We start from the raw sequence: 12,905 nt of genomic DNA, 5'->3' as shown, positions 1-12,905 counted from the left end.
ATCTGGTTGGTGGACTGGTATGATGGTTATTGAGCCTGGGAAATGTACCAGATGAGGGGGAGGATGTCTTCCTGAATGAATCTGTTAGATGACTGGAGATGTAGTTATTGAATGGGAATCTGTTAGATGACTGGATGATGTAGTTATTGAATGGGAATCATGATGGACCCTCCACTCCAAAACCGTGATGTAGTTATTGAAGAGAATCTTTTGGAGTCCTGACTGGTCCATGATGTGGGTTTTGAATGGGAATCTGTTAGATGACTGGTGATGTGTTACTGAATGGGAATCTGTTAGATGACTGGTATGATGTCCAGTTATCAGAATGGGAATCTGTTAGATGACTGATGGATGGGTTATTGAATGGGAATCTGTTGGAGGACTGGGAGTAGTTATTGAATGGGAATCTGTTGGAGGACTGGTATGATGTAGTTGTTGAATGGGAATCCTGTTGCAGGACTGTTGATGTAGTTATTGAATGGTCTGTTGATGACTGGATGATCAGTTATTGAATGGGAATCTGTTAGATGACTGGTATGCGCTGTTCTTGAAGGAATCTGTTAGATGACTGGTATGATGTGTTATTGAATGGGAATCTGTTCATGACTGGTATGCAGCATGCCTAAGTTATTGAATGGGAATCTGGGCATCTTTATGATGTAGTTATTGAATGGGAATCTGTTGGATGACTCTTTAGTGTCCTAAGTTATTGAATGGGAATTTTCATAACTGTGATGACTTAATTGTTATTGAATGGGAATCTGTTAGATGACTGGTATGATGAGTTATTGAAGTGCATGTTCATTAATTGTTGATGGTTATTGAACAAGCCTGGGATGACAGTGTTTAAAGTTATTGAATGAAATCTGTTGGAGTTACTTTGATGTAGTTATTGAATTATCTTTGAAAGACTGGGTGATGTAGTTATTGAATGGGAATCTGTTGGATGACTTTTTTTTGTGAGTTTTGAATGGGAATCTGTTAGATGACTGGTATAATCAAGGTGGGTGGAATCACTGCAAGTAGATTGAGCAAATAGAATATTCAATAAATAATGTAAAAACAAAATAAAATGTGAAGAAATACAAACACGTTGGTGAGGTTTTTATCCAAAAAGGATAACAGACTAATGGGGAATAATAAACACAAAAACACAGACAGACAAAACGAATGACAAAATAAACAATCCCGCACAAAACAACACGGGACAACCACATTAAATACAGACACTAATTAACTAAACAACACACAGGTGAAAACAATAAGACAAAACCAACAGATACACGAAAAGGGATCGGTAGTGGCTAGTAGGACGGTGACGACGACCGCCGAGCACCGCCCGAACGGGCAGGAGAGCCAACCTCGGCAGAAGTCGTGACATATAGACCAATGTATCAAACTGAAATACTTAATATTTTTGAAAGTATTGTATTTACATAAAATACAGGTATATTGGAGTATTTTATCATTTCAAATGCCTCGCTACAACAACAACAACATTCTCAGTAACAAAGGACTGTGATATGCAGTTCTTTATCTAACTTCGTTGAATGCACTGACTCTGACACTCTGGATAAGAGTGTCTGCTAAATGACCAAAACGTAAATGTAAATGTAAAAATGCAAAGCACACTGGATATAATTATTGGACTTGTTTTGTGGCGGAGCTCATTACAATAATACCCAGCATGCTTTGCAAGTGTTCATTTTTACATTGTACATTTTGGACATTTAGCAGGCAGACACTCTTATCACACCATAGTGCCATCAGACTTCTTATACCAATGCAGGTTGAAAGGGTCCACAAAATTGTGAACCACTATAAAAAATTATATAGAAAAGTATTTTGTATTTGTAAAATACAAATTACAGGCCCGGAAAGTACGTTGTTACAAAATACATTGAATTATAGTTCAGGCCGGTGAAATAAATATGGCAAAATACTCAGAAGTAATTGAAATACGTATTTCATATACATGTAACACAAATACTGCCCATCTCTGCACACACACACACACACACACACACACACACACACACACACACACACACACACACACACACACACACACACACACACACACACACACACACACACACACACACACACACACACACACACACACACACACACACACACACACACAATAATGACATCGGGTGGAGAGATTCAGGCTACTTCATAGAGAAACATCATGAGAGGTCATTTGTTTCCTGCAGCTAAATGCATGCTAGTTCAATGATGCATACGACCACCATACACACGCTCTACACGCACACACGCTTCACACACATGCACGCAAACTCACACAAACACTCCTCCGCATGCACACACAGAGCTTCTGCTTTCTGTAGACGTGTGGGATGACTGTTAACCACAATCTCAGGGAGAAAGTGTTTGTGTGTGTGTGTGTGTGTGCATACATGTGAAAGCCTTTGGGTTCAAAATAAGTTCAGAGAGAAAGCTTGAGAAGGGAACAAGGTTTCCCCCACTATGGTTACATAGTGCGACGTTGTCATGAATCACGTTAACTGCAGAATTGACGGGAAATCTTTGTCCTGTGCTCATTACTTGACACATTAAAATGCCCAGGAGGTTATATGTGTAGTTCATAGAATGACCACTAGAGGCCGCCACTAGCTAACATCATGGAAGGTGGAACGCATGCTAGACAAAGGGAAGAATAGGAGTAAAAGGCTATTGTTTAGACATGGTAATTAAACTAGGCAACACCTCGGGAATGAAAAATAAGTGGAAAAGGAAGGGAATTATTAAAAAACAGAGTGAAAAACAGAACTTGGCAGAAACAGTGTGAAATAAAAAAGCCAGACGGCATTTATTTTCATTCTTTTTTCCCATCTATACAGTTTATTATATATATAAAATAAAAAAACTCAAGACAAGAACAGAAATGTAATCACAGATAATCGATGAACCCCTTGTCATGGCTTATAAATCGCCGTGTGGTCCTACGGTAGGGGAAACCCTGCTGGGGGTGCCTCCAAATAGTCATAACAAGCTTACTCTCCTCGTCTCCTCTCTGTCATCAGCACCAATGTGAATGGATAGGAATAGGATAGGTGAAAGCAATATGGCGGAATCCTACTAGCAAACCAGCTTTCACCCGACCGGTAATTTTGTTCAGATCAGTGTGAGTGAAGGAAAGGAGACAAGGAGAGGAGCCAACTCTATAGACTATTTACATGTGTCCTTATAGAGTGTGGCACAGTAGATTGTTGTGGGTATTGGAATGACATACATAGCAAAGTGCCATTAGAAATAGAACGAAACAAAAGGAATTGGAACCCAATAGCACAATTGAGTTGAATGGGTGTGCCTGTTCTACCCATTCTAATTCTATGATAGTGCCTTCCACTTTACACGTTGCTTACCTTGTGAAAAGGTCATACAGATCTAACAGATTATATGGTAGTCTTGGATTGCAATGAAATGTTGATAATGTCTAAATCGACAGATATATTGTCTGTGAACAAAGATATTACACTACAGTAGATGGACCAAGATGATCAACTTTCACCTCACAGGTATAGAGTGCGGGGTAGTGCCAGAGTGAGAGATGGAGAGATGGTGTGTGTGTGTTCGTAAATGTTCTCCATCACCTTTCAAAAGAACCCTTTTGCCATTGGGGCACCAGGAGTCACGTTATGTCAAAAACATAACAATTATGTCATAACATTGTAATACACAGTATTACTGAGAAAAAACTCATACTGTATTGTCTTGCATATTTAAAACAAATTAAAATAAGATTATTCTAGTGTAAAACAGATTTCATTTTGTGAGCTATAATTTCAATCTTTTTATTTTATTATTTATGTACAAAGGGAATCTGAAGACTTTTAATCTGCAGAAAAGAAGTATAAATATGTGTACTTCTCTTTTGTGTATGATACAGTTTACCAAAATAGTTTACTATTTACAAGCCCCCACACACTTGATCCCAATCAAAATAGTTTACTATGTACAAGCCTCCACATAACTGATCTCAATCAAAATAGTTTACTATGTACAAGCCCCCACACACCTGATCTCAATCAAAATAGTTTACTATGTACAAGCCTCCACATAACTGATCTCAATCAAAATAGTGATAACAAATTGCCATGGCAACATTGGCTGATCACCTCTGTAGTTCCTTTGGCCAATCAGTGATTTATATTACCCCAAATTGATCAGGGATTGGCTGTATTTCCCTGTATATTAATTCACCTTTGATTGGCTCAAAGACCTTATGTGAGACCAGGAGATAATCCGAATGGTTAATCTGCAATTGTTGTGTTTTTGAGCTATGCTTCCAAATCACACTCAATGACTTAAATACAAAAGTAAACCTCAGATTTGGTGTTGCAAATTCAACTGCTATTTTAGAAACAGATCACAACAATACACTGAAAAACATTGGACCAATTGCATTGCTGGAGGACATTGATTTTATCCAATCACAGTGTGTTTTATACACCTATCCCTTTGATAGGAGAAATCCCTACAAGGGAGAGGATTTCAAATAACTGTATTAGTCCAATGTCCAAGCTTCAGACACAGAAACAACCAATGAGAATGCTTGGACTCCACTACTCTGTTGCTAGCTCTTTAGAGTGAAGCTTCTGTTTCCCAGGTAACCATGTGATGATGAGGTTCTGTGTGTTCCATGTGTTCCGTGAGTTTCGTTTTTAGTCCATTCCCTCTTTCCAATATGGCCTCCAGCGATAAGGGACAGCACACCTTGTGGGGAATGTAGCCATTTTGGGGTGGGAGGTTGGTTTATGCGGCAGCAGCGGATTGGCTGTGTAGTGCTCCAATCACTCTGAAGCAACCAATCACATTCACTCAAACCGTCCATTCAAGTTAGGTATAACCATAGCACTTTCTACAACCTTCTAGAAATGTACACACACCTGTTATTACCAGTTATAAAGCCTTCATACGCCCTTTATATCCCCTGTCCATGTCACACTCCTAACCCCAGTGTTTCTATACAGGAATGAGGTCAATTTACTGACCCCTGACATTTACCCTTTGACCACACGCCTATGAGTTCTGCTCCAGGTACTCATCTATCATAGTGAGGTTATTGAGCCAGTCCTCGTTCGACCCCACCAGAGTATCAATAAAGTCTACCTCCCCTCCTCCACCACCACCAGGTCTACCCCCCATCCCCCCATTACTCTGCCCCCGCTGAGTGTACTCATACGGGGGTAGCTTGTGTCCAGGGTTCCCCTGACCTGGTCCATACCCAGGCCCATGGGGATGGGGATGTTGGTGTGGGTGTTTGGCGACGACGGCCCCAGAGGCAGGATAGCTAGGTGGGGCCATACCGTGGCCTGGGTGGTGGATCATACCAGGGGGAATGGGTTTCATTCCAGCCAGGGCCGAGAGGGGTCCCCTGGGCCTCATACCAGGCTGAAGCCCTTGGTGGACCATGGAGGGTAGGGGCTGCCCTGCCGTGGATACACCCAGCTTCTGCATCAGTCTCCTGGGTAAGGACGGCACCCCGACCCCTTGGATGGAGGGTAACGATGGAGGTCCTTGGTGGGGGGCAAAATTGTTACCACCCCCGCCTCCGGGCATCCCCGATCGCAATGCCTGCTGGGTAAACTGGGCGTTGGGGTTCGGGTTGCAGCTTCCGTTGGCGCCTCCACCCCCTCCAGGAAATATGTGTCCGTGCGACTGCTGGTGATTAGCCGACGGGTCCATGTGGCCATCGCTGCAGGGCATGCGATGCTGCATGGAATTCACTAGCCCCCCTTGCTGCTGAGGAGGCCACATTGCAGTCTGTTGGTGTTGGTGTGTTTGCTGTGCGGTAAACATCATACGTGGGAGTGGTGCCCCTCCACCACTATGGTGCAGGGCCTGTCGTAGATGCTGTGGGTGACCAGACCCCGACCCAGGCCCTGACCCGGGCCCCAACCCCCCGATTGTCATCCCCATCCTGGACACCTGTTGCTGCATCCCAGGCCTTGGAGGACCAGCAGGACCGCCCATTCCCATCATGCCGTGTGCCAACTGTGGTTGTCTCATTGGCATACCACCAGCACCAACAAACTCTCCACCCTGTAAACAACAACAAGGAGAATGAGGAAATGCAAGAGAAACACAAAAACAACTGTCTTGTCTCAACTGTTAGTTTATCTGACCTGTGAAGGGAGATAGAGGGGCTGCTTGGAGCCTGGAGGACCACCCATGAAGGCGCCTCCCGGCCTGCCCACTTGGGTGAGAGATCCTGGGGGTCCGGGTTGGCCTGGGTGGCCTGGATGCCCAGGGGGATGGGAGAGGTGGCCGGGCCCAGATGGGAGGGGACCACCGTGGGATAGCTGGGGAACACCCAGGGGGTAAACTCCGCCTCCAACACAATCTGAAGGGAGAGGCCGACCACCACCTAGAAAGAGGCAAGGAGATAGAGAGAGAAGTGAGGGAAGGAGATAGCGGGGGAAGGAGATAGCGGGGGAAGGAGATAGCGGGGGAAGGAGATAGCGGGGGAAGGAGATAGCGAGGGAAGGAGATAGCGGGGGAAGGAGTGAGGGAAGGAGATAGCGAGGGAAGGAGATAGCGAGGGAAGGAGATAGCGAGGGAAGGAGATAGCGAGGGAAGGAGATAGAGAAGAGAAGCGAGGGAAGGAGAGGAGGGGAAGGAGATAGCGGGGGAAGGAGAAGGAGAGGAGATAGCGGGGGAAGGAGGGAAGGAGATAGAAGGAGGGGAAGGAGAGCGAGGGAAGGAGATAGGGGAAGGAGAGCGAGGGGAAGGAGATAGCGGGGGAAGGAGATAGCGGGGAAGAGATAGGGAAGGAGATAGCGGGGGAAGGGAAGGAGATAGCGGGGGAAGGAGATAGCGGGGGAAGGAGATAGCGGGGGAAGGAGATAGCGAGGGAAGGAGATAGCGAGGGAAGGAGATAGCGGGGGAAGGAGATAGCGGGGGAAGGAGATAGCGGGGGAAGGAGATAGCGACTATAAGACCAGAGAATATCCATACTTCTAATTTCATGTAACGTTGAGTACCTGCTAGAGATAATGAAAGCCAAGATTATTTAGATAATACTTCCTGGAATGAATAGGGAAATAAAACGTGACATAAACGTCCTCTCACTGTCAACTGCGTTTATTTTCAGCAAACTTATTATGTGTAAATATTTGTATGAACATAAGATTCAACAACTGACACATAAACTGAACAAGTTCCACAGACATGTGACTAACAGAAATGGAATAGTCCCTGAACAAAGGGGGCAAAAATCTAAAGTAACAGTCAGTATCTGGTGTGGCCACCAGCTGCATTAAGTACTGCAGTGCATCTCCTCCTCATGGACTGCACCAGATTTGCCAGTTCTTGCTGTGAGATGTTACTCCACTCTTCCACCAAGGCACCGGCAAGTTACTTGACATGTCTGGGGGTAATGGCCCTAGCCCTCATCCTCCGATCCAACAGGTCTCAGACGTGCTCAATAGGATTGAGATCCAGGCTCTTCGCTGGCCATGGCAGAACACTGACATTCCTGTCTTGCAGGAAATCACGCACAGAAAGAGCAGTATGGCTGGTGGCATTGTCATGCTGGAGGGTCATGTCAGGATGAGCCTGCAGGAAGGGTACCACATGAGGGAAGAGGATGTATTCCCTGTAATGCACATCGTTGATTGCCTGCAATGACAACAAGCTCAGTCCGATGATGCTGTGACACACCACCCCAGACCATGACGGATCCTCCACCTCCAAAATGATCCCTCTCCAGAGGACAGGCCTCGGTGTAACGCTCATTCCTTCGACGATAAACGCGAATCCGACTATCAGACCTGGTGAGACAAAAGCGCGACTCGTCAGTGAAGAGCCCCCAGTGACGGTGGGTTTGTGCCCATAGGCGACGTTGTTGCCGGTGATGTCTGGTGAGGACCTGCCTTACAACAGGCCTACAAGCCCTCAGTCCAGCCTCTCTCAGCCTATTGCGGACAGTCTGAGCACTGATGGAGGGATTGTGTGTTCCTGGTGTAACTCGGGCAGTTGTTGTTGCCATCCTGTACCTGTCCCGCAGGTGTGATGTTCGGATGTACCGATCCTGTGCAGGTGTTGTTACACGTGGTCTGCCACTGCGAGGACGATCAGCTGTTGGTCCTGTCTCCCTGTAGCGCTGTCTTAGGCATCTCACGATACGGACATTGTGCCCTGGCCACATCTGCAGTCCTCATGCCTCCTTGCAGCATGCCTAAGGCACGTTCACACAGATCAGCAGGGACCCTGGGAATCTTTCTTTTGGTGTTTCTCAGAGTCAGTAAAAAGGACTCTTTAGTGTCCTAAGTTTTCATAACTGACCTTAATTGCCTACCATCTGTAAGCTGTTAGTGTCTTAACGACCGTTCCACAGGTGCATGTTCATTAATTGTTTATGGGTCATTGAACAAGCCTGGGAAACAGTGTTTAAACCCTTTACAATGAAGATCTGTGAAGTTATTTGGATTTTTACGAATGATCTTTGAAAGACAGGGTCCTGAAAAAGGGACGTTTCTTTTTTTGCTGAGTTTATATTTACATGTTAGTGTGGAGTTTGACTGTACCTGTGAATGTTGCCCCCTGCTGACACTCAGTCATCTGTTCCATCTGCCTCTTCTGTTCCTGGTGAACAACACAACATCCCAGTATTTATCTATTAACACAAAGACACTGGCCAAAAAACAAACAAACACACTTTAAAAAGCCCAAGAACCTGTCTGTCTGTCGGTCAATTTCTCTCTCTCTCCCTCTCTACCCCTCTCTACCTCCCTCTCTCCTTACCTCTCTCTATCTCTCTACCTCCCTCTCTTACCTCTCTCCCTATCTCTCTCTACCTCTCTCTACCCCCCTCTCTACCTCCCTCTCGCCTTACCTCTCTCTATCTCTCTCTACCCGACTCTCTACCTCTCTCTACCCCCTCCTTACCTCTCTCTCTACCCCCCTCCTTACCTCTCTCTCTACCTCTTTCTCTATCTCCCTCCCTCTCTACCTCCCTCTCTCCCTATCTCTCTCTACCTGACTCTCTACCTCTCTCTACCCCCCTCCTTACCTCTCTCTCTACCTCGTTCTCTATCTCTCTCCTTACCTCTCTCTATCTCCCTCCCTATCTCTCTCTACCTGACTCTCTTACCCCCCTCCTTACCTCTCTCTCTACCTCTTTCTCTATCTCTTTCCTTACCTCTCTCTATCTCCCTCCCTATCTCCCTATCTCTCTCTACCTGACTCTCTACCTCTCTCTACCCCCCTCCTTACCTCTCTCTCTACCTCTCTCTACCCCCTCCTTACTCTCTCTCTACCTCTCTCTACCCCCTCCTTACCTCTCCCTCTACCTCTTTCTCTCTCTCTCTCTACCCCCTCCTTACCTCTCCCTCTACCTCTTTCTCTTTTCTCTCTCTCTCCCTCTACCTCTCCCTTCTCTCTCTCTCTACCCCCTCCTTACCTCTCCCTCTACCTCTTTCTCTCTCTACCCCCTCCTTACCTCTCCCTCTACCTCTTCTCTCTCTCTCTCTACCCCCTCCTTACCTCTCCCTCTACCTCTACCTCTTTCTCTCTCTCTCTCCCCCCTCCTTACCTCTCCCTCTACCTCTTTCTCTGTCTCTCTCTCTCTACCCCCTCCTTACCTCTCCCTCCCTCTCCTCTTTCTCTCTACCTCTCTCTACCCCCTCCTTACCTCTCCCTCTACCTCTTTCTCTCTCTCTCTCTCTACCCCCTCCTTACCTCTCCCTCTACCTCTTTCTCTTTCTCTCTACCTCCCTCCTTACCTTACCTCCCTCTACATCTTTTCTCTCTCTCTCTCTACCCCCTCCTTACCTCTCCCTCTTTCTCTCTCTCTACCCCCTCCTTACCTCTCCCTCTACCTCTTCTCTCTCTCTCTCTCTCTACTCCCCTCCTTACCTCTCCCTCTACCTCTTTCTCTTTCTCTCTCTCTACCTCCCTCCTTACCTCTCCCTCTACCTCTTTCTCTCTCTTACCCCCTCTCTCTCTCTCTCTCTCTCTCTCTCTACCCCCTCCCCCTCCTTACCTCTCCCTCTACCTCTTTCTCTCTCTCTCTACTCCCCCCTCCCTTACCTCTCCCTCTACCTCTTTCTCTCTCTCTACCCCCTACCTCTTTCCCTCTCCTTACCTCTCCCTCTACCTCCTCTCTCTCTCTCTACCCCCCTCCTTACCTCTCCCTCTACCTCTTTCTCTTTTCTCTCTCTCTACCTCCCTCCTTACCTCTCCCTCTACCTCTTTCTCTCTCCCTCTCTACCCCCCTCCTTACCTCTCCCTCCCTCTACCTCTTTCTCTCTCTCTCTCTACCCCCTCCTTACCTCTCCCTCTACCTCTTTCTCTCTACCTCTCTCTACCTCTCTCTCTCTCCCCCCTCCTTACCTCTCCCTCTACCTCTTTCTCTATCTCTCTCTCTCTACCCCCCTCCTTACCTCTCCCTCTACCTCTTTCTCTCTCTCTCTCTACCCCCCCCTCCTTACCTCTCCCTCTACCTCTACCTCTTTCTCTCTCTACCCCCTCCTTACCTCTCCCTCTACCTCTTTCTCTCTACCTCTCTCTACCCCCTCCCCCTCCTTACCTCTCCCTCTACCTCTTTCTCTCTACCTCTCTCTACCCCCCTCCTTACCTCTCCCTCTACCTCTTACCCTCCCTCTACCTCTCTCTCTCTCTCTCTACCCCCTCCTTACCTCTCCCTCTACCTCTTTCTCTCTCTACCCCCTCCTTACCTCTCCCTCTCCCTCTACCTCTTTCTCTCTCTACCCCCTCCTTACCTCTCCCTCTCCCTCTACCTCTTTCTCTCTCTACCTCTCTCTCTCCCCCTCCTTACCTCTCCCTCTACCTCTACCTCTACCTCTTTCTCTCTACCTCTCTCTACCCCCCTCCTTACCTCTCCCTCTACCTCTTTCTCTATCTCTCTCCTTACCTCTCCCTCTACCTCTATCTCTCTCTCTACCCCCTCCTTACCTCTCCCTCTCCCTCTACCTCTATCTCTCTCTCTCTACCTCCCTCAGTACCTGTTGTAGGTGCCTCCTGATGAGCAGCAGGTTGTTGTAGTTGGTCTGGGTTGAACGGGGGACAGATGGGTCCTGAAGACCTGGGATCTGCTCCTGGAGAGAGAGGGGGGGGGAGAAAGATAATGGTCAGATATAGACATAACAGAGAAGCAAAATGTAGAAAATGTGCTAATTTTCATGATAACAAAATGCTTTCCTTTCATGACCAAAAACATGCACAGGAGATTTGGTTCAGGGTGCAGAGAGAAATGAAATGCCTATCCAAATAAAGGTATGTCTAAGAACAAAAAAGACCCACAGCCAGACAAGTCGTTTCCCTGCTTTGTTATAAAACATGGCCTCCTTCCTTCCCGACCGGTGGGGTCGTAAATAACTGTGTGTGTTCCAAGTGGTTCCCAGAGCCAAGGCTATTTGTTTGTGTTGGCCATCTAGACTGTCCCCAATCAGTCGTTCCCACGTGAGCAATGCTTCCCCCATCCCTCCCTCCCTCCCTCCCCCATCCCTCCCTCCCTCCCCATCCCTCCGTTGCTCCCTCCCTCCCTCCCCATCCTTCCGTTGCTCCCTCCCTCCCCATCCCTCCCTCCCTCCCCATCCCTCCCTCCCTCCCCATCCCTCCGTTGCTCCCTCCCTCCCTCCCCATCCTTCCGTTGCTCCCTACCTCCCTCCATCCCCATCCCTCCCTCCCTCCCCATCCCTCCCTCCCTCCCCATCCCTCCGTTGCTCCCTCCCTCATCATCCCTCCCTCCCTCCCCATCCCTCCGTTGCTCCCTCCCTCCTCATCCCTCCGTTGCTCCCTCCCTCCCCATCCCTCCGTTGCTCCCTACCTCCCTCCCTCATCATCCCTCCCTCCCTCCCCATCCCTCCGTTGCTCCCTCCCTCCCCATCCCTCCCTCCCTCCCTCCCCATCCCTCCCTCCCTCCCTCCCCATCCCTCCGTTGCTCCCTCCCTCCCCCTCTCCCCCATCCCTCCCCCATCCCTCCGTTGCTCCCTCCCCCATCCCTCCCTCCCCATCCCTCCCCCTCTCCCCCATCCCTCCCTCCCTCCCCATCCTTCCGTTGCTCCCTACCTCCCTCCCTCCCCATCCCTCCCTCCCCATCCCTCCGTTGCTCCCTCCCTCCCTCCCCATCCCTCCGTTGCTCCCTCCCTCCCTCCCCATCCCTCCGTTGCTCCCTCCCTTCCTCCCCATCCCTCCGTTGCTCCCTCCCTCCCCCATCCCTCCCTCCCCATCCCTCCCCCTCTCCCCCATCCCTCCCTCCCTCCCTTCCTCCCCATCCCTCCGTTGCTCCCTCCCTCCCTCTCTCCCTCCCCATCCTTCCGTTGCTCCCTACCTCCCTCCCTCCCCCTCTCCCCATCCCTCCGTTGCTCCCTCCCTCCCTCCCCATCCCTCCGTTGCTCCCTCCCTCCCTCCCCATCCCTCCGTTGCTCCCTCCCTCCCTCCCTCCCCATCCTTCCGTTGCTCCCTACCTCCCTCCCTCCCTCCCCATCCCTCCCTCCCTCCCCATCCTTCCGTTGCTCCCTCCCCCCTCCCTCCCCATCCCTCCCTCCCTCCCCATCCCTCCGTTGCTCCCTCCCCATCCCTCCCTCCCTCCCCATCCCTCCGTTGCTCCCTCCCTCCCCATCCCTCCGTTGCTCCCTGCATCCCTCTCTCCCCTGGTTATCACAAAGCCAGCACATTCCAAAGATGTATAGCCTTTCCCTGCCACCACTAAAACACACACAAACACGCACACACACTCGCACACACACTCGCACACACACTCGCACTCGCACACACACACACACACACACACACACACACACACACACACACACACACACACACACACACACACACACACACACACACACACACACACACACACACACACACACACACACACACACACACACACACACACACACACACAC

At 48.9% G+C, this 12,905-nt stretch overlaps 1 protein-coding gene across 1 annotated transcript in view; it reads right to left on the bottom strand.

The window, feature by feature from the left end:
• Positions 1 to 2,812: 2,812 nt before the first annotated feature.
• The window catches only part of LOC124008463 (trithorax group protein osa-like), a 183,367-nt gene continuing 173,274 nt past the window's right edge, over positions 2,813 to 12,905 (bottom strand). Inside the window, exons 3-6 of the mRNA XM_046319759.1 lie at positions 10,998 to 11,090; positions 8,559 to 8,616; positions 6,156 to 6,397; positions 2,813 to 6,072 (exon numbers count right to left, since the gene is read on the bottom strand). Coding sequence (XP_046175715.1) covers positions 5,050 to 6,072; positions 6,156 to 6,397; positions 8,559 to 8,616; positions 10,998 to 11,090 — 1,416 coding nt within the window. The 3' untranslated portion in view covers positions 2,813 to 5,049. The remainder of the gene's footprint in view (positions 6,073 to 6,155; positions 6,398 to 8,558; positions 8,617 to 10,997; positions 11,091 to 12,905) is intronic.

The sequence above is a fragment of the Oncorhynchus gorbuscha genome, linkage group LG21 (assembly GCF_021184085.1).
Source record: "Oncorhynchus gorbuscha isolate QuinsamMale2020 ecotype Even-year linkage group LG21, OgorEven_v1.0, whole genome shotgun sequence".
Lineage (NCBI taxonomy): Eukaryota > Metazoa > Chordata > Actinopteri > Salmoniformes > Salmonidae > Oncorhynchus > Oncorhynchus gorbuscha.
This window is presented reverse-complemented; position numbering and strand designations above follow the sequence as displayed.